The 21,655-nt window shown below is 41.9% G+C and overlaps 1 protein-coding gene across 2 annotated transcripts in view; it reads right to left on the bottom strand.

The window, feature by feature from the left end:
* The window catches only part of NCEH1 (neutral cholesterol ester hydrolase 1), a 71,959-nt gene extending 58,812 nt beyond the window's left edge, over positions 1 to 13,147 (bottom strand). The window contains exon 1 of one of the 2 annotated variants that reach the window (XM_066347033.1): positions 12,914 to 13,147. In XM_066347033.1, the coding sequence (XP_066203130.1) occupies positions 12,914 to 13,051 (138 nt within the window). In that variant the 5' untranslated portion in view covers positions 13,052 to 13,147. The remainder of the gene's footprint in view (positions 1 to 12,913) is intronic. The other variant, XM_066347034.1, reaches the window with a different exon arrangement.
* Between the last annotated feature and the right edge of the window lie 8,508 nt (positions 13,148 to 21,655).

Raw genomic sequence — 21,655 nt, 5'->3', positions numbered from 1 at the left:
TAGAACATCAGCTCATTGACTCCAAAACTTGAACCACAGGAAGAGGCTTTCAGCTCTTGCTATATGCAAAGCACTTCATGTACATAATCACATTTAATCCATATAATAAGCTTTGAAAAAGGCACTGTCATTATCTCACTTTTATAGGTAAGGAAACTAAGCTAAAGTTTAGAGTTTAAATAACTTGTCCAACTTGTCTCACAACTAGTAAATACGGGGTAAAGGCAGGATTTAAATGTAGTAGCCTAGCCAACAGCTGTCAAGGTTAAGGTCTATACCTGTACAGAAATCCATCAACCTGACAGTGGCAGCAGATTGACAAGAATAATGGAAATGAAAGAATAAAAGACAGCATAGCATGACCTGTGGTGGCACAGTGGATAAGCGTCGATCTGGAATGCTGAGGTCACCGATTCAAAACCCCGGGCTTGCTTGGTCAAGGCACATATGGGAGTTGATGATTTCTGCTCCTCCCCCCACCCTCTAAAACGGATAAATAAAGTCTTTAAAAAAAAAGACAGCATATTACTATTGCAGTGTAGCATAAAAAACCAGATCTAAATTAAATATGTCTTATGTGCCAGATACCATTCCTAGTGCTTTACTTATTAACTAATGTATGATAATGATGACAAACAATAAAGCTTTGTATATATTACTCATACAATCTTCAAATAACTTTATGAGCCAAATATGTTGACCACTTATTAGATCAGGAAACCAACTCATAGGTAAAATACTCTTCAAGGTCATACAGCTAGCATAGCTCAGAGCTGAATTTGAACACAAGTATGCCTGATCCCAAAATCCACGCTCTTAAACACTATAAAAATGGCCCCCAAATTTGGTAAATATACCATCAGTTTCATTAATTTTTTTTGTAAAATAAAGGTTTATAGTCAATTAAATTTAGGACTCTATATATTCTCTCTTTAAGACTCAAAATACGGCCTGACCAGGCAGTGGCACAGTGAATAGAGCATTGGACTGGGCTACAGAGGACCCAGGTTCAAGACCCCATGATCACCAGCTTGTGCATGGGCCCACCAGCTTGAGTGCAGGGTCGCCGGCTTGAGTGTGTGATCATAGACATGACTCCATGGTCACTGGCTTCAGCCTAAAGGTCGCTGGCTTGAGCCCAAATTCTCTGGCTTGAGCAAGGGAGCAAGGGGTCATTCGGTCTGCTGTAGCCCCCTCCCCCCCCCCCCCGGTCAAGGCACATATGAAAAAGCAGTCAATGAACAACTAAGGAGCCACAACAAAGAATTGATGCTTCTCATCTCTCTCCCTTCCTGTCTGTCTGTCCCTCTCTCTGACTCTCTCTGTCAAAAAAAAATAAGATTCAAAATATATGTTAGAATAGCAGAAATTCTGAAACATTTTACAGTTTAAAAGAAATCTTGATTAACTCTGTTTTACTCAGCATTTTGTAGTATTATTCAAACATGGGATCCTTTTTAATGTGTAATATATTAAAATCCTCCAGAACTAAAAAATTCGTAAATATATAATATACTCTTTTCCTGTGTGATGCTTTCTTAATGTGGATCATACAACTAGTACAAATGATTTCAGAGGGGAGGGGGTGGAGTAGGAAGGGGAGGAGAGGATCTGAACAATCCTAAAAGCAAGCTGTGGAATAGAGTTGAAAAGACTTTGGAGGCCAGCAGCCCTGGTTCACAGCCAGCCTCAGAGGCGGTCATGTGTCTGTGAGCCAGTTACCCAACCTTGCTGAGCTTCTATTTCCTTTCCTGTTCAATGAGGACATTAACTACTATTTCACAAGGTGGTTATATTTATTATTCAGTAAATGGATCCATTATTATCTTCCAGGAATCTTATTCTATTAAAAGCAAATGATCTCCTAAAAGCAGAAGAATTGACTTGCCTTGCTAAGAAAGTAGAAGAAGCAGGTATGATTGCTGCCCTCACTAACAGGGAAGAGCGGTGTCACGAAACAGAAATGATTGAAACCCTGGGACAGAGCACCTAATCGTTATCTGATGCATAAGCTGGGAAGAGTGATATAAACAACTTGCACTTTAGAAAAATAGACCTCAGAACAGTCAGAGAAAAGGTCATTTGAACCCAAGGGCAGGGACAATATTTGGGATAGGCAGCACATAAGAGGGTCGGGTCAAATAAACTTCTTATGGGGCATTCATCAATTATCCATTCAAGAGGCAAAGGGAAAAGTAGAATGATAGCAAATGAATGTGGGAATTCACCAGCAATCTTTAATTTGTAATTATAAGTAACATTTACCTAGAACAGGCACATAATTCATTAAAATTTTTTTTAAAAAGCATAATCTAAAAAAAATATTATGAGGAAGTAAAAAACCCAGAAAAGAGCAAGGCTTGCCAAAAAAAGTGGCAAAAGACAAGAAAAAGCCATTTTTGGTAAGTTCAGAGTCAGAAGTACATGAAACACTAGGTCTGCCCCTCAGGGCAGTGGAACCAGAGACTGAGGAAAAGCAGAGCCATGAACTATATTCTCTACGGTGAATGATCTTTAAACCAAACCAAACCAAATGAGAAACAAACAAAAACCACCTAAAACAGTAAGAGGAAAATTATGTCCATAGGCGAGAAAGGTTATGATTTGGTGGGAAATTTTTACATATCAGTAGAAGGGAAGAAACATAAAAAGGCCCTAAAAGAAAAACCAAATGCTAGCAGAGTTTAAAGGAGAGAGAAATTAAAGCTGACAGGAGAAAAAGGGGGAAGTTTCCAATTCCAAAAGAGATGATTTTTGAGGAGGTGTTGAAAGATGTGGGGGATGTTGGCCAAAGTTAGAGAGCGGGAGGGCATGTGAGGCAGAGGTGACAGTGGGGGAAAGGTGTCAGACACAAGTGTGCAGACGGTCACGGGAACCCTGTGAGGTGAGACTCAGCAGAGTGCACTACTGCACTGCAGCAGGCCCTCGATGCCACCCAAGGGATTCAGTACTTTTATTCTGCCACTGTCCTAGGGACAGGACGTTGGGGGTAAGGGCATATGTAGGGGTCCACTGGAGGCCTGTCAGATTTTAGCAGAACAGGTAGCACAGGGTCATTCTATAACTTAGACTTCTTCATTATGCTGATGTTTGCAATTCAAATGTAGGCCAAACATCTGTCCAGATTTGTCAAGGTATAATTCTGGTTTAAAACAGTTGTATTGATATGATTATTAATAGCAGTCCCTATCACTCTCAAAAATATCCTGGTTTGGACAATGAATTATATGGATACCTAGGTATATGTAACTTGAGGACTATCAACATTTAATAGCAATAATAACAAACTATAGAGAACAAAGATTCCTACCAGGTATGTTACAAATGGTTTACAGGTGGACCACAAGACATTGGCTGAGTTGTTTTATAGAAGTAAAAACTTAAAACCACATTTTAGAACTATTTAAAATTTATCATGGTTGCCATTCTATAGGAGAAGCATTGTATAATTCTCTTTATAAATTCTGTGAACTCTGTCACTCCAGCCCATATAAATCCCCCCACCCCGCCCCATATTTCCTCCCGTTTCCCCCAGCACACTTGAAAAACGTAATCAAGCCTATAGTGTGAAAAAATTATTGGGAAACACTAGTGTAGATTAATTTCAGTATGTGCTGTGGGGCTCAAAAAAAGGTCAGGATTACAGTGTACTAGTGACAAAGTGATCATGAGCATGGCTGCATGCATGGCCATGGCTGTGAGGGGCTGTCAGAGAGACAGCACCAGGGACAAAGGGAGCAAATCCACCACAGAGGACTTCGTTTTCAAGTCAGCCTGGTCCAGCAGTGAGATGCGAAACCAGGAGTCCAGGAACTTTTATTCCAGTCCCTATTTTCTAGTATAACTAATCGCATAATCTCAGTGATGTATGTCATTGACCCTTTCTGAACCTCAGTTTCTCACTTATCACATGGAAATAACTAATGCCAGTCAGGTTTTGTTTGGGATTTTTTTTTTTTTTTTTTTTGGTATTTTTCTGAAGTGCAAAGTGGGGAGGCAAAGAGACTCCAGCATGCGCTCAACCAGGATCCACCCAACATGCCCACCAGGGGGCGATGGTCTGCTCATCTGGGGCGTTGCTCTGTTGCAACCAGAGCCATTCTAGCAACTGAGGCAGAGGTCATGGAGCCATCCTCAGCACCCAGGCCAACTTTGCTCCCATGGAGCCTTGGCTGCAGGAGGGGAAGAGAGAGAGAGAGAGAGAGAGAGAGAGAGAGAGAGAGAGAGAGAAAGGAGAGGGGGAAGAGTAGAGAAGCAGATGGGTGCTTCTCCTTTCTTCCCTGGCTGGGAACCTGGGACTTCCACACGCTGGGCCAACACTCTACCACTGAGCCAGCTGACCAGGGCCTGCCAGTCAGTTCTTTATTGTAAAGATAAAATCAGATGATATTAGTATAATCCTTTGTAAAAAGTTCTATATAAATGTACGGTACATTAAAAAATTAGGTTTTTTAGGGTCTCATTTCTCTTAGGACTGGCCTCTTCCTCCTCTAGCCCTGCCGTCCCCTTGGGGTACCTGGTAGGGTCCCCTGATCTACTCTCACCCATACACATTTACTGCCACTACTTGCACCACCACCCACTCACTGACCACACCCAAGTCTGTATCTCCTGTCTCCTCCCAGTGTGTGCTCTTTCTCTCTCTTTCTCTCTCTTCTTACTTCTGGTCTTGTACAAGCAAGCAATTTATGAACAGCTATCCTTGGACTAGTCCTACAGATACTTCAAAACAAGATCCAAAACTCATTACCTTCACCCTCAGCTCTGCTCCTTTTCCTACACCAGGGTCCTCATCACCATTCACCCATTTACTCCAGAGTCATCTCTGATGCCTTTCTTCCTTCACACAAACTATCCCCGCCATCAGCAACCTTCACACCAAACCAGTCCCACTTTAGTAGTTCACACTCTCACCGCTCACCTGGATTGCTTCCTAAGGGGTCTCTCCCCTTCACTTGCTTTCTTAAACGCCAGTCTCCACACTGCCCCCGAGAAAGACACAGATTTGACCATGTGATTTCCCTGCCAAAAATCTTTCAGTGGCTCCTTTCTCAGCCCACAGAGCCCTTCATGATCTGATCTGTGCTTCCTTCCTGCTCCACCTCTGACTTCGGGGCTTCACGCTCCAGCCAGTCTTTTAGTTCCTCGGTATCACCCTCTCTCAGTGGAAAGTCCCTTCTGGCTGGAGTGCCCCTTCACCATTATTTCTCCCTCTTCTCTTCCCCCACCTCCTTCACTCAGCCAGCTCCGGAGGAAAGGCATTCCAGGACAGTGATCAGGTTCCTGAGGTCAGAGGAAGACAGGCTGGAGGTGAACTACAATTTTATCTCTTATAAATGGTCAACTTGAGCCAGTTCTTTGCATTTCAGTTTCATCCTTTATAAGAGAAAGAAAAAGAGCACCCACTTCATTGTAACCCTCACTAGAGGCATCAGTCCTCTGAGCTGGGAGTTCTAAGGGCAGACAAGAAGGTCAGGTGAAAACCCAGTAAATGGGCTGGTTTAAGTGATACCTAAACTCCTTTCTGACCCAGAGATTCTAACAGCTGCTTGACGGAGACACCATTCACTTCCTGTTTCTACAGGTCTTTCCCAAGGGCATGTATTTCATTTTGATGTTCCAATAGACCAGAAAATGATCCAAGAAAAAAAAACCCTGCCTCATAGAATTAGAGCATGGATCAAAGGAACTGCATGCAAAGCACAGAGCACAGTATCTGGCACACTGCACTGTGAGTGTTCACGATATGCTTAGTAAATGTTTGTTACTTTTGCTATAAACACTAACTTTGATAAGTCAAGTTAGATGTTATTGTGAAAAGGAAACAGTCCCCGATGCCCAGTTCTACATTAGATGTCCTTTTAAAGGCTCTTGTAGCAACCCATAAATACCTATATCGTAATTATTCTGTCATTCAAATCTCACCCTTTAACTGTCTAGAGATTTTTCTCCCTTTCACTCAACTGTAAAGTTCTCAAGATTAAGTATATGTCTTTTTTGTTTTTGTTTTGCTACTTCTAGCATTGGTGTTCAGGTAATATTTATTGAATAAGTGATGACTTTTATTTTGTATTATCTTTTCTTTTTTCATTTTGTTGATGTTAGTCTCTTTTAAGTGATGACTTCTAAATGGTAGAATTTTATTTCAGAAAAATTGAAAGATAAAATGACACAGAAAATAAGTGGTAAACAGTTTTCATATAGTTTCATTAGGCAGTAAAAGTTAAATATTGCTCACTATTCTAAAAGAAGTAATTGTGGTCCTGGCTGGGTAGCTCAGTTGGTTAGCATTACAGCATCATCCCAACATGCCAAGATTCAACTAATGAATGTGTAAATAAGTGGAACAACAAATTGATGTTTCTCTATCTCTCTCTCCCTAAAATCAATAAATTAATTATTAAAAAAAGGAGGTAGGGCACTGACAAAGACAAAGTACCAAAATCTTTAGAAAATAATAAAATAAAAAATAAAAAGTAATTGTGCATTAATAGAACATTTAATGATGATTACTGCACTTTCACATCTCGCAGAAATGTCACAGATAAGCTCAAGCCATATGTTCGAAACAGAATGTGCCGTTAAAATAAAGTAATAATGATAGCATTTCTGTGCTCAGTGCTATATTTGCAGAGTTCCGGAAAAAAGAAAAAGTAAAACTATAAATTAGGCATGGTTTAACAACACACCTGGTAACCGAATCAATCTGACCTTAATGTTTGATTGAATCCACCAAGAGGTGCTATCTATAAAGACCAACTCAGATAACTGAGTAAATATTGCCTTGAAGCTGCTCCCAAAGCCTCTTGGCAGCCGGTATTTAAAGAAAAAACCCCATCAAACCAGCTAAAAATTTTTGTTGGTGGTGAAATCTCTTACTTACATGAAGAAATATGTATCACGACAAGTTTAGAAGGTGGTAGACAAAACTCATTTACTAATGTTTTCAATTTAATCTACCTGACATTAGCAAATGCCCCAGTTCATGCAGGAATGGCTATGAAAAAGGTTAGCAAGCTGGAGTCATGCCCGGCGTCCAGTGGAGCTGTCACCGCACCCACAGAGCCCACAGGCACGTCATGCACAGAAAATTCCAGTAAGGTCACTTTAGATTTCAACAAGTTTGGGGACTCTTACAGGATAAAAAACAAAACAAAACAACCAAAAAAACCTTGCTCAACTAGTCCAAAAGCACTGTCATCAATAAGGAATAGGGGGAAGAGTCAGTAAAAATACCAATTTCAACAACCTCTCTTTTACATTTTTTCTAACATTTTTTTAACTTGTTGTTGTTATCAAGTGAGAGGTGAGAGGCAGGGAGACAGACAGACAGACTTCCCAATGTGTTCCTACTGGGATCCACCCAGCAAGCCCCCTAGGAGGTGATGCTCTGCCCATCTGGGGCTGCTACTCCCTTGGCTATTTTAGCTCCTGAGGGAAGGCCATGGAGCCATCCTCAGCACCTGGTGCCAACTTGCGCAAACTATTAGAGCCATGGATGCAGGAGGGGAAGAGAAAGAGAGAGAAGGGAGAAGGGGAAGCGTGGAGAAGCAGATGGGCACTTCTCCTGTGTGCTCTGACAGGGAATCGAACCCAGGACTTCCACACGTCAGGCCGATGCTCTACTGCTAAGCCAACCATCCAGGGCCTCTTTTACATTATTTCATCAAAGAAATACATAGTGTAAGAACTATTATGTTGGGAGATGATCAAGGTAAGACAAATCAAGCTCTGAACTCCCTTTAGACACCATTATTAACTTTATTCACCAACTTATCACCTCTCCAAACTGTATGCAACCTTTTTCTTCTAGGAATTTCTGTAACTATGTCTCTTCTGTAATACCTGTCAGCTCCTATCTTTTTAATAGCTATATATTAACATGACTTCTCCAGTCTGCTAAGCTGTAGTTTCTTTCAGGTCATTTTAGCATCTCCCTAAAACCTCACACAGTAGGCTTTCAGGCTGTGTTACAATGAAGTGACTGAGCGTGAAGTATGACGCAGTGATAGCAGTATCAGGGGATCCAAGATGCCTTTAAAGAAATCTGATTTTCTTCATAAGACAATTACCAAGAGATTAATCACAATGATAAGCATCAGCACATCAATTTCACTTTAGAAGAACCTACTAAAAAACTTATTACAAAACGTTTTAAGGTCGTTTCTTTTTATTATTTATTTATTTTAATTAATTAACTTATTTATTTTTTGTATTTTTCCAAAGTTATTAGCGGGAAGGCAAACAGACTCCCGCTCATGCCCGACAGGGATCCACCCGGCATGCCCACTAGGGGGTGATGCTCTGCCCATCTGGGGCATTGCTCTGCTGCTGCCAGAGCCATTCTAGTGCCTGAGGAGGAGGCCATGAACCCATCCTTAAACCCCCCCCAAACCGCCAACTTTGCTCCAATGGAACCTTAGCTGCAGGAGGGGAAGAGAGAGATAGAGAGAAAGGAGAGGGGGAAGGGTGGAGAAGCAGATGGGCGTTTCTCCTGTGTGTCCTGGCCAGGAATCAAACCCAGGACTTCCACATGCTTGGCCAACGCTCTTTCGCTGAGTCAATCTGCCAGGGCCTAAGGTTGTTTCTTATTATGACATGATCATTGTAGAAAAACTACCAAATACAGACGTGAAAATTGAAGATATAACTTTACACCCCCATCCCTATATTTTAAATTATATACTTCTGCTTTTTCTATACCTATATATAGATATACATAATTGTATGTTTTAAAAGATATTTTATTTATTTATTTATTTTTTTCCATATTTTTCTGAAGCCGGAAACGGGGAGAGACAGTCAGACAGACTCCCACATGCGCCCGACCGGGATCCACCCGGCACGCCCACCAGGGGCGACGCTCTGCCCACCAGGGGGCGATGCTCTGCCCCTCCGGGGCGTCGCTCTGCCGCAACCAGAGCCACTCTAGCGCCTGGGACAGAGGCCAAGGAGCCATCCCCAGCGCCCGGGCCATCTTTGCTCCAATGGAGCCTTGGCTGCGGGAGGGGAAGAGAGAGACAGAGAGGAAGGAGGGGGGGAGGTGGAAAAGCAAATGGGAGCTTCTCCTATGTGCCCTGGCCGGGAATCGAACCTGGGTCCCCGCACGCCAGGCCAACACTCTACCGCTGAGCCAACCGGCCAGGGCCTAAAAGATATTTTAAATGGGATAATGGACATATATGTTGTTTTGTAGCATTTTCCCACAAAATGTACAGTACATATTTTTCATAGGCCACTAAACATTATTTTACAAGCCAATTTTTTTTGACTGCACAGTATTCCAAAATGTAGATTTACCACAGTTTACTTGATCTCTAAATGTGCTTAAGTTTTTATTCTTTTCAATAATGCTATATGAAAAGAAATAAAAGATAAACAAGGTTCTGAGCGGTCCCCCATATTTCTCATAAATAGCAATGCTTTAGGACTAATTAAACAAGGTTTTTGATCCTGTAAATTGTCTCCATTTTCATAGCTACAGTTTTGCCTATATCCATGATCACTTAAATTCTCTAAAAAGATTACGAAGTCAAAGAATAAATATGCTTCTATGGTTTTCAATGGATATTGCCAATCTGAGGCATGTACATATCTCAGTATCTTCACCTGTACTGGAATTACCAATTTTTAAATTCTACTCATGTAACCGTTTGAAATCAGTATCAGAATCTCCCAAAATTCCATTCATTTGTCCCTCTAGTTTTCAACTGCCCAATCTTGATATACCCTCTGTCTCCACTGCCTTCCCCGACTACTTTTGTTTGTGCTTTTCCATGGCTCAAATCTTATGACGACTCTGCTATAACCCTGAAATTTGCCTAGCTAGTATTTTATCCCCTTAGACTCTTAGAGCCAAAGTATCAACCAACTAATCTGATAAACTAATCCATGCTAATATTAAGGGGCTCATTCACAGTAACATATGTGCAACATAACTTGAACAGTTTAAGGAAAATATATTATCTACATCTGCAATGCATTTTATTTATCTTAAAACACAGTGCTTCTCAAATTTTGCTGTATATTGAAATCACTTCAAGAGCTTTAAAAACATTGATGCCTGGGACTTACCTCCCACAAATTCTAAATAAAGTACTGGTATAGGGTGTGACTTGGGCATCAGGATTTTTAAAGCTCCCTAAATGATTGATTCTAATGTAGCATGTGTTTGAGATGAATTAGGGAAAGATACCAAGTAGCTTCTTCTTAGGTAATACTGCAGGACTCCAAGGGAGATAAGTACAATAAACAATTCTTCTGCTCAAGATAAAGGTAATAAGAGTGGTTTGAGGGATGGAGCACTTGCCAATGACAACAGAATAAAATTAGCATTCATATTTCTTGATGCCAGGCATGAGTCTGCTGTGTTAGGAGGTAGACCACGTTCATTTCTGAAATAGCTTCAGTTGCTTTTGTAATTGAACCAGTCAACTCTGAAATTATTTGGGTAACAGACTTTATGCCATGAAATTTAGTGGTAGCTCTTCAGAATTCTGTTGTTTCTGGTTTACATTTGTTTCATTGTTTCAACAAAGTTGGGCAATCCCACAGATTTGGGAACCTCCACAATTCATAGCGGACCTGTGGGACAACTCTTAAAAGAATATTTATAGGCATTTAAATACATTACTAAACCTCACACCAACCCTACAAGGTTGGCCCTATTTTATAAGGAAAACTGGGGATTGGAGTAGGTTAGTAAATTGCCTGGCCTCCCAATCAGTAAGCATCCTGGCTGAAATGTGATTCAGGAAGGCATGACTCTAAGAGTCACCCTCTTATCTACTTACATTGTGTCAAGCCACACTGTCTTTTCCCCAGGACAATTTGAAGCAACATTGGTGAATTGCTTTATAGGCAAAACAGGCTTCCATGTGGTCTGAATGATTTTTCTAATATTTCATCATTGTGAAGACAAGTGATGAGAGCCACTTCTGTGTAAAGCTACGTGCCAGGTGAGGATGCTTTGCTACTTCATCTATCTCTGGGACTTGGCATTACTCACATTATCACCGGAATTACATTATCATATTACATAAATGTAATGTACTCTAGCTGGAGGTACATTCTGTGAAGGACTGTAGGGTCCAAAAGTTTTGCCTTTTTAAAATTATTATTATTGATTTTTAGAGAGAGGAAATGAGGGAATGAGGGAGGGAGAGAGGGAGAGAAAGGCATCAATTTGTTATTTCACTTATCTATGCATTCTTTCGCTGATCCTTGTATGTGTCCTGACCGGGGATCAAACCCACAACCTTGGTGAATGGGGACAATGCTCTAACCAACTGAGTTACCCACCAAGGACTTGCCTTAAATGGGTTGATAGCCTAGATGGGGAAGAAACACTGTTCTTCCAACCTGGCATTTCCCAGATTACTTAGGATGTGGAAGACTTCCTTGGTGACCTGAAAATTAAAAATTATCTCTGCGGCCAACACAGACATTTTACTCCCCCCACCCTGTTTTTCTTCTTCTTTGTCACTATTTTTCTTACCTACTATCTACTGTTTACTAAAGGCCATTTAACTCATCCCAGGTAAATACCATTGTACCCCAGAATCCTTGAAGGATGTTATTCCCAAATTACATAATTTGTGAACAAAAAAAAGGGATTGCAGGGGTCCCGACATGAAGATTGCCTTGCATGAAATCATTGCTAGAGAAGGGGTGGCCATGCTTTTACTGTGTTAACATTACAGTGAACGGGAGGAAAGGAGAAGGATCTATAGTTTCATGGGTATTTCCTAGGAGTCAACAGGGGGCTTGGGAGGTGGAGAAGGTGGTTGGACTCAAGAGAAGCAAATCCCTACTATGATTATGCTACAATACCCCAGCCCTCTAGGAAAAGTCATGTTTATTTCTCCTCTCTCTCTCCAGTCACTCTTGAGAAAAGGAGTTTATAAAATAACCTGAAATATAAGGTTGGAGAGAGAAAACTTGATTTTGGAGGAGGGTTAGGAGTTTAGATAGAGCAAACTGTTCCGAAATACTGTTCAATTGTAGGGCTCAGCCTTGGCTGCAGATTGTAGTTTAAATATTAGTTTTTGGCATTGAAAATAAGGCCTCTTACCATAGAATAAAGCAGAGAGTAATATCTTCCTGTTTATGGGGAAAAGAAATTTACACCCATGATACAGTAGAGAGCAATGTTAACCTGTCTGGGTAAGCCAGGGTATCCTGGTTCAGGCAAAGGTTATGTCTTGACAGCCAAGGACATCAAATAAATGCTGCAGGGCAGGCCGAAAATAGATATATCATGCAAACTCTGCAGCCTCCAGCGCTCCTCTAGCCAGCCAGGCCTCCTGGCCTTCTTTCTTGGGCTAAGCTAATAAATGCCACGCGTGACAAGGGAGATCTGAGCGGTTCCTCAAGTGCCTGGAGGAGCCCTGACTGCTGGCCCCCAGGAACCGAAAGCTCCACATCAGGGGATGTGGTGCCACTGCCTGTGCCCGCTTCTGCTTTTAAGGTGGTTGCATTACCCGAAATGAGAGCCTGTTTTTCCCAGAGCTGTCCTAAAAACATTTAACTCGCTCTCTGCTGGCGCCTATCGGAGAACAATAATGGGGGAAAGGTGGCTTATAAAACGCTTAAAGGTCGTCTTTTCTGACGTTGCAAACCAAGACAGAGGGGGCTAGTTAGGTCAGACGAAGGGTTAAACGGTTGTCAAATTCTATTCAAGAACTTCACTTCTCCATCGCCAGCGCAGACGAGGAGGCACAGACGTTGCCCACTGCTAGCAAGGAGGCTAATGCGACACCCTGAAAATGCTCGACTGAACCACCTTAAAAAGCAACTGCCTCACTGTTTTAGCAAAATGCATTCTCGTGGGACACGGTCCGGAAAATTTGCTTCCCCCTTTAAATTGTGCTTAAGAGGAGAAAGAGAGGGTCAGCGCTGGGCTGCGTCTCACCACTTGCTGTGCGCCCCGGAAAGTCGCGTCCAGCAGCATCAGCTTCCCGGGATCGGACACGGAGCCGGGCAGGGGGATGTAGACGTAATAGGCGGCCAGCGCCACCAGGGCGGTGAGCACGACACAGGACGACCTCATGCTCCCCCCGTCGGCTCGGCAGCGGGTTGACGAGGACGAAAGAGCGATGCCACCCCACAACCTCCCACAAGTTTCTGCTAGGGCCGGCTGCTAATTCACTGGTCTCTTATAGGGCCCGGGAGCCAATCAGCGGCGGCGTCGGGAGGAAGTCGGAGCGCTGACGTGCCCCCTCTTCGGTGTCCTTGCGAAGTGTTGCAGACACTCCAGGTTAGAGAGGGCTTTGAGGTTGCTGTGGGGCGCAGCACAGCGGACTCTGGAGGACACAGGTCTGTAGTGCATGCCTGTGCCCAAGGGCTCCTCGCTGAAGGGTTTTTTTGTTGTTTTAAATTGATTTTAGAGAAAGAGGAAAGAAAAGAGAAAAAGGGGAAAAATGATTTGTTGTTCCACTTATTTATGTATTTATTGGCTGATTCTTGTATGTGCCCTGACCAGGGTTGCCAGCTGGCCACCTTGGCCTGTCCAAATTACTCTCCAACCAACTGAGCAACCAAGCGAAGGTCCAGTGATGGGATTCAAGTTATTTAACAACAGGTTGTCTGCCCTAATAACTGTTTTAAGTATAAAAAAAGATACACCGAAAGGTAGTTTATTATTTCAAGCATTTAATATTTAAATAAGAACAATAAAAGAGGTATACAAAACTAGATTACAAGCGTTTTAAAATATTAATGTAAAAATATTAAATAATACCTGACAAAAAAAAATAAAACTGTTATTTAAGATATTTGTATATTGCCTTTTTTTTTTTTTTTTTTTTTTTTTTTTTACAGGGACAGAGAAAGAGTCAGAAAGAGGGATAAACAGGGACAGACGGGAACAGAGAGAGATGAAAAGCATCAATCATCAGTTTTTTGTGGCAACACCTTAGTTGTTCATTGATTGTTTTCTCATATGTGCCTTGACCGCGTGGACCTTCAGCAGACTGAGTGACCCCTTGCTCGAGCCAGTGACCTTGGGTCCAAGCTAATGAGCTTTTTTGCTCAAGCCAGATGAGCCTGTGCTCAAGCTGGCGACCTCAGGGTCTCGAACCTGGGTCCTCAGCATCCCAGTCCGATGCTCTATCCACTGCGCCACCGCCTGGTCAGGTGCATATTGCTTCTTGATTGGCATCCTCGCTTGCAATTTTTTTCACTTATGGGCGGACTGAACATTACTACAGGTGCTTAGAATATGCGGTTGCACGATGAACGTTAAAAAAGTGTAAGGAGGCCCTGGCCGGTTGGCTCAGCTGTAGAGCGTCAGCCTGGCGTGCAGGGGACCTGGGTTCAATTCCCGGCCAGGGCACATAGGAGAAGCGCCCATTTGCTTCTCCACCCCCCCTCCTTCCTCTCTGTCTCTCTCTTCCCCTCCCGCAGCCAAGGCTCCATTGGAGCAAAGATGGCCCGGGCGCTGGGGATGGCTCCTTGGCCTCTGCCCCAGGCGCTAGAGTGGCTCTGGTCGCGGCAGAGCGACCCCCCAGAGGGGCAGAGCATCGCCCCCTGGTGGGCGTGCCGGGTGGATCCCGGTTGGGCGCATGCGGGAGTCTGTCTGACTGTCTCTCCTCGTTTCCAGCTTCAGAAAAATACAAAAAAAAAAAAAAAGTGTAAGGAATGTAAATTTGTGATTTCCACATTGGGCAGCTGCCCAGGCACCCACCTTAGAGAGAACCCTGATTACAAGTGCCATTTTAACAACCAGTTCTCTGAACTCAACAAAAAAGTGGGTATTGGTTCTGCAGAACTGGTGCAAACTGGCTGAATCCCACCACAGCCAGGGCTCCCCCTGAAGGTTCTTAAATGGAAACATGAAATAGTTTCTGTCTGTTTGAAGCACGGGGCCTTGCTGGCTCAAAATGAAGATACTGAGAAAGATAAGCCACTGTCTTCTAGAACCAGACTTGGAATGGAACAAAATTCGAGCTGATAATATGGTACAGGAAGATAATTACAAAGTCTTATAGTTCAAGCAATGACAAGCCAGTAGTATATCTCGCACCCAAGTGTTGGTTTCTAAATCCCAGACTCCAGTAAAAGGAATCATGACTCTGTCACAGTTCCTTGGGGAAAAAAGGCTGATTCCAGGGCTGGGGCAGATACAGAACGGATTAGCCCTTTGTGCTAGAAGATAGAGATGTGCTTAAAAATGAAGGGAATGGTCAAAAGGACACAGGTAGCTGCTTAAAGGATCTCTCAGTTGTTAAATATGGGATAATTTCAGCATCAAAAGGAATACCAATAATGATTTATAAATGAATAAATGGGGATATGCATGTAAAAAAATTTTTCAGGATGTCAGTGAAACCAAAAGAGCTCTTGAACCTAGATTTCTTGTTAAGGATTGGGGATGGGAAGTGAATACCAAAGGAGAAAGAGAACTTCAGTAGCAAAACCACACCAGGGATATAAAAGGAAAACATTTGCAAGAACTTGTTTCAAGGAGGTGGTAAGAGAAGAACTCCAAACTTACCGAGCAAGGCCTTAAAACACCTGGTACATATAGATTTGCACACTAATATAGTAATCTAAATTTAATCTGATCCAAAGAAGTGAAGTAATCATAAATTGGAAACTGACAAATAAGAAAGTTTGTTTCCCATTTAAAGTGATAGGAAAACATGTGTAAGAGGGACACACTTCAGTGGTTTTCAAAGTGTTCAAGTTTGGGATCATTGTTTTATTTAGTTGTTGGGGTTTTTTTGTAGTTACTAGTTAAGCATATAACTCTAAACAAATTAAGGTGCGTGAATTTGTGGGTGATGAAAGATAAAAACTAAGCTGACTCTTGGATTGGTTATCATAACTAGCTTTCAGGTAATCTGTAAAATAATTCCGAGTTTTACTCTGCTGTTAAGTAATTAGGACTATGAAGAAAATAGAACAGGGTGGTGTGACATCCTGTGGCTGGTTGCTGCTTTAAACTGGATGATGAAGGGGACCTCTTGAGGAAATGCCATTGGAACTGAGACCTGAACGACAAAGAAGACAGCCATATAGGAATCTATAGGTCAAGGAAAAAGTGTGGAATCTCTAAGTTGCTAAGGAGTTCAAGGAACAGAAAAGGTGCTAGTGAGACAGGAGTAGTGTGCAAGGATAGTGGTCTAGGCACAATCAGAGAGGTAGCACGGTGTGGGAGGGCAGATCACTTAGGACTGTGTAGGCCAGATAAGGAGTTTGACATCTTGGTGCAATGAAAAGCAATTAGAGGCTTTATAGGTAGAAACAGGATCTGATCTGTATTTGAAAAGAAGCACTTCAGTTGCTGTATAGAAAACAAGGCAGTCAGAAGGCACCTGCAGTAATTCAGATGAGAAATGATGGGGTCCTGGAGTGGTAGTACAAGAGTAAAATGCGGGGAAGGGGCAGACTTAGCTTCTATTTTAGAAATAGGAGCGATAGGACATACTCAGATTGTAAAGGGTGATAAAAAGAGAAATCAATAAAATGTTTCAAGGAAATAAGGTGTAATTTTAGTTAAGCAATTAACATTTCTATTTATATAGAATTAGTTTTTATTAAAATCTCCTAATTATATGACATAGCAATGTCATTGCTTAACAAAATCTTTATTACTTTAAATACGTTACCTGAAATGCCATATGAAGAAGGCTTCTTCATCCAAAAATAAGCAGAACTTTAGTTCAACAAACACTGAGTCCTGCTATCTGCAGGCACTGTAGTAGGCACTATCATGATGAAAATGGCCCCTTTCCCACAAAAAATGTCCACTCTAGTGAGAGAGAGAATCAAATAAACAGATTATTGCAAATACGCACTAAGTTCAGAGGCAGTGCCGAGGAAGTCATGATTAGTTCTGTTCTGGGAGAGTGAGGAGTAAGAAGATCCACAAGGAAGGTGAGGGCTGAGCAGATTCTTCAGGATGAAGAGGGGTGTGCAGGTGGACAATAGGTAAGAACATCCCAATCAGAGAAGAACACACACAAAGTCCTGAAATACGGTGTGAGCACAAAATCCCAAGTAGTCTGATATTTCTGGAGCATCAAAGGCAAGGAGGTGAAGAATGTTGAGAGTTTAACCTGAATGTCACATGATACAGGGCCTTGTTTATTATGCCAAGGTGTTTGAACCTTATCCTGTAAGCAAGGAGAGGCATTGAAGGGTTTGCATTAGATCAAGTGGCAACATAGATGGTGTATTGGTGGGGGGAGAGCAGGGGAAGCCGCTGGGGTGGTCTTGACTCTAAGGTGTTCAACAAAGAGATACATTACTTTGGGTGTGCATTAAAGAATGGTAACGGAGTTGAGGAGTCAAAAAGTATCTAAGAAAGGGGAGTATCTAAGGACTTGGGGAGGGAGGGAAAGATGAATTATTGAAGCAAGTGGATAAAAAGTTATGGAGAGTAAAAGATGTGAGGGAAAATGACAAATGTAGTCTGGAGTATTTAGGTTTGAGGTGTCTCTGGAACACCCAAGTAGAGATACTGAGCAGGCACCTATGCATCCGAGACAGGAGCTCCTGGAGAGGTCCGAGCTGGAGATATAAGCATGGGAATTTTCATCACTGAAGCCATGAGAGTGGATGAGAGAGAAGCTGAGAGGGTGGGCAGTTGGAAGAAAAGTGGGCCTGAGGGCCTTGGCATTTACTATTTAAGAAAAAGAGAGGGACTAGTTGACCAAAGAGGCTGAGAAGAAGTAATCAGAGGAGTACTGTTTGATTTAGAGAAACTTGGTGGTGATGAATAGTGAAAGTGAGAGAAATCATTTAGAAATTAAATTGGTGGACTTTCTTAACTGGATTCTAGAAGTGGGAGAGGTAGGGTAGAGTCAATAATGACTTCAAAGTTTCTGGTTTGCATAATGTCATCAACTGACAGAAATACTGGATGTAAAGCAGGTTTGGGGGTAAGGTGGTGAGTTCAATCCTGTCATGTACCCAGAATTATATTCCATAACACTCTTAGCAATATGATCTAAATACAATATTAAGGTTTTTATCAAAGTCTAAGTCACTAAAAAAAAAAAAAAAAAAATCTAAGTCACTACATAATATATAGAAGAAAATTAGTTTGGGAATTACTATATTTATAATGTGTGTGCTTAATTTGCATAACACCCTCTACTGACAATGGTTTGAAGCTCATCTCTGATTTTGCCAATTATAACAGCATTATACTCACTTAAGACAGAAAGCCCTGGCTTGTGTTCAGAGAATAAAAAGAAGTTTTTCTTTTCCTTGCAACCATCCTTTTATATCATCATCTAAAAGATCTGAGTTTATATATATAAAAAAATTTCATGGTAGAGCGTCGGCCTGGCGTGCAGGAGTTCTGGGTTTGATTCCCGGCCAGGGCACACAGGAGAAGCGCCCATCTGCTTTCTCACCCTTCCTCTCTGTCTCTCTCTTCCCCTCCTGCAGCCAAGGCTCCATTGGAGCAAAGTTGGCCCGGGCACTGAGGATGGCTCCATGGCCCCTGCCTCAGGCGCTAGAATGGCTCTGGTTGCAACAGAGCAACACCCCAGATGGGCAGAGCATCGCCCCCTGTTGGGCATTCCGGGTGGATCCCGGTCGGGTGCATGCAGGAGTCTGTCTGACTGCCTCCCCGTTTCCAACTTCAGAAAAAAAAAAAAAAATTCAGCATGGACTAGCCTATGGCAGCCCCAAGAAAATGACAATATTGTTTCCTAATTGGAGTGTCATATTGCTTCCTCTTCCAATCATAAACACAACTCAGGGACCACTTCAATGCCTCATCTCCCAGTTTCCTGGGTCTTGCCCTCAAAATTGTACTAATTTCCTATTGCTGTTGCAGAAAAGTACTACCACAAACAACAGATATTTATATTCTCACAGTTCTGGAAGCTAAAAGTCTGAAATCAAGGTGTCAGCAGGGCCATGCTTTCTCTGAAAGCTGTAGGGAAGGATCCTTCCTTGCCTCTTGCTGGCTTCTGTGGCTACTGGAAATCCTTGGTATTCCTTGGATTGTAGATGCACCCAAACTCTGGCTCTAGCTTCACTGGCCATCTCTTCTGTGTATCAGTCTTTGTGTCTCTTCTCTTCTTATAAGGATAGTAGTCATGTTGGATTAAGGTCCCAGCTTATTTTATATTGGTTAGTTAGGTTATAACTTTATCTTAACTAACTATATGTGCAAGACCCTATTACTAAAAAAGGTCATATTCAGAGGTACTGGGAAGGAAGTAAATTTGGAAGGAGTGTGTGGCACTATTCAATTCAGTATATACCCACATATTACATGAGTATTGGAAACACTTTAGCTGAGCATCCCACCCCTTCCATTATTGTAGCTCTGCATGTGGTTTCCAGGCCTCCTGAGATAGTAGTTTGCATGACTCCTCTACAGGTGATATTATTCCCCTTACTCATCTTCTGAAGCTCTAGCTTTTGTCTTTAGATTGACACTTAATCTAATAACTAATTCAGGCTAATAGGGAAAGGGGAGAGATGAGGTTAGGGGATGTATATGAGTTTTCTCACACCTTGTAATTTTGAAGATCCTATCTTCAATATCATTGATTCTATCTTCTACTTAATCAAGTCTGTTGATACTCTCTATTGCAGTGATTTTCAACCTTTTTGAGCTGTGGCACATTTTTTACATTTACAAAATCCTGGGGCACACCACCTACCAAAATGACACAAAATGACACTCTAACACGGTACATATTATACATATAGTTAATAATATAGTTTCTAAATGTATTTATACTCACACCTGACCATGTCTCACGGCATACAAGTGTGCCGCGGCACACTGGTTGAAAAATACTGCTCTATTGTGTTTGTTTGTTGTGTTTTTTTTTTTTAACAGAGACAGAGAGAGAGTCAGAGAGAGGGATAGACAGAGACAGACAGATAGGAACGGAGAGATGAGAAGCATCAATCATTAGTTTTTCGTTGTGCATTGCAACACCTTAATTGTTCATTGATTGCCTTCTCATACGTGCCTTGACCGTGGGCCTTCAGCAGACCGAGTAACCCCTTGCTTGAGCCAGCAACCTTGGGCTCAAGCTGGTGAGCTTTTGCTCAAACTAGATGAGCCCTCGCTCAAGCTGGTGACCTCGGGGTCTCGAACCTGGGTCTTCCGCATCCCATTTCGACACTCTATCCACTGCGCCACCGCTCGGTCAGGCTCTCTATTGTGTTTTGTTTTGTTTTATTCCATTCTTCAACTCCAGAGTTTTTTGTTGGTTCTTTTTTTATGATTTCTATCTTTTTGTTAAACATCTCATTATGTTTGTGCATTGTTTTCCTGGTTTTGTTGAATTTGTATTTCCATATTTTCTTATAGTTTGTTGAGTTTCCCTAAAACAGCTATTTTGAATTCTTTACCTGGTAAATTGGAAATCTCTGTCTTTGTGTTTGGTCACTAGAAGATTATTGTGATTATTTGGTGACACCATGTTTCCTTGTTGTTGTTGTTTTTTTTTCTTTTTTATGCCTTAGAGTTTTGCATTGCTTTTATCACATTTGAAGTAACAGTCATCTCATCCAGTCCTTACTAAGCCCACTCCAATATCCCTAAACTCACATATTTTTCTTGGTCCAACAGAGTACTGGAATTTCTTTCCTGGAAACCTGGACTTCTACAAAGGTTCTCTGGTTCATGAGTAATTGTCTAGGTAGTGTTCCTTAGAAGTGCCTGGACTGTGGCCAAAAAAGGCTGAAGATAGTTCATGGGTCACTGAAGGATGCAGAACCAGGACCAAGGTCTGGCTGCCTATTATCTGGCATGGGAGTGGACAGCACTCCATCCTGGTCCCTTGACCTATGGTGCTGGAATCCACAGCTCTGACAAAGGCACTGTTGTCTGTGGATGAATGCTGAATTTTTATTGTTGGTGGGAGTAACAAAAACAAGGCTCATCTTATGCTGCTATGATGCTGATGCCACCCCCTTCCCCATTTTTTAATCCTTTAAAGGTACTAGGAACTAAATGGCAGGAAAAAATTTTTTTTAATGTGTAGGATTTTATTTTTTTCAGGTGAATGTGTATTATGAGAGGAAGTGTTTTACAGTTTATTTAGCACTTTTTTGTTTAAAGGCTCCTGGAAGTGAGTCAACTATTGCAGCATGAAATCTCTTCAGCACTGTTTTAGAATGTTTTTTTCCCTAGAGGTTTGATAACTTGCTACATATAGTAAAAACTGGTATAACATTTGTTTAAACATTTAAATTTTCTATTATTTACGGTTTTTATCAATATAAAATTCATTGATAAAAATAAGTCCTGGGACCATAGCAACACCTTTCTTCCCTCTCAGGTGTGCATCTCCTAAATGCTCAGAGTCCCCGGAGACTCGCAACCAGGAGAGCAGTGGGCAGTGGCAGCTCACCCTGGGATAACCCCCTGAACCTGTCTTCAAGACCCCCTTTTCCTGACCTTTCAGCGAGTCACTAGCACCCTCCCCTTGGCTCACTGCTGTAACCGTGACTTTTATTTCTCAGTGAGCCAATGCACCTGCTTAGGCTCACTTTTTCCTAAACGTTTCTGGAGAGCCGAAGCACAAGAGAGAACCAAAGCTAAGCTCTGTCTTGTTGCTTCTTCCATCAAAAGCCCTCCCTTGTTTTACTGTCCTTAGCTTTAATAAACATACTCTCAAAATAAAAAAGTATATTTTAACAATCAATTTATATTCATATAGCAGAA

This window comes from Saccopteryx leptura, chromosome 8 (assembly GCF_036850995.1).
Source record: "Saccopteryx leptura isolate mSacLep1 chromosome 8, mSacLep1_pri_phased_curated, whole genome shotgun sequence".
In the NCBI taxonomy this organism is placed as follows: domain Eukaryota; kingdom Metazoa; phylum Chordata; class Mammalia; order Chiroptera; family Emballonuridae; genus Saccopteryx; species Saccopteryx leptura.
The sequence above is the reverse complement of the archived record's forward strand: the minus strand, read 5'-3'. Positions and strand labels throughout refer to the sequence as shown.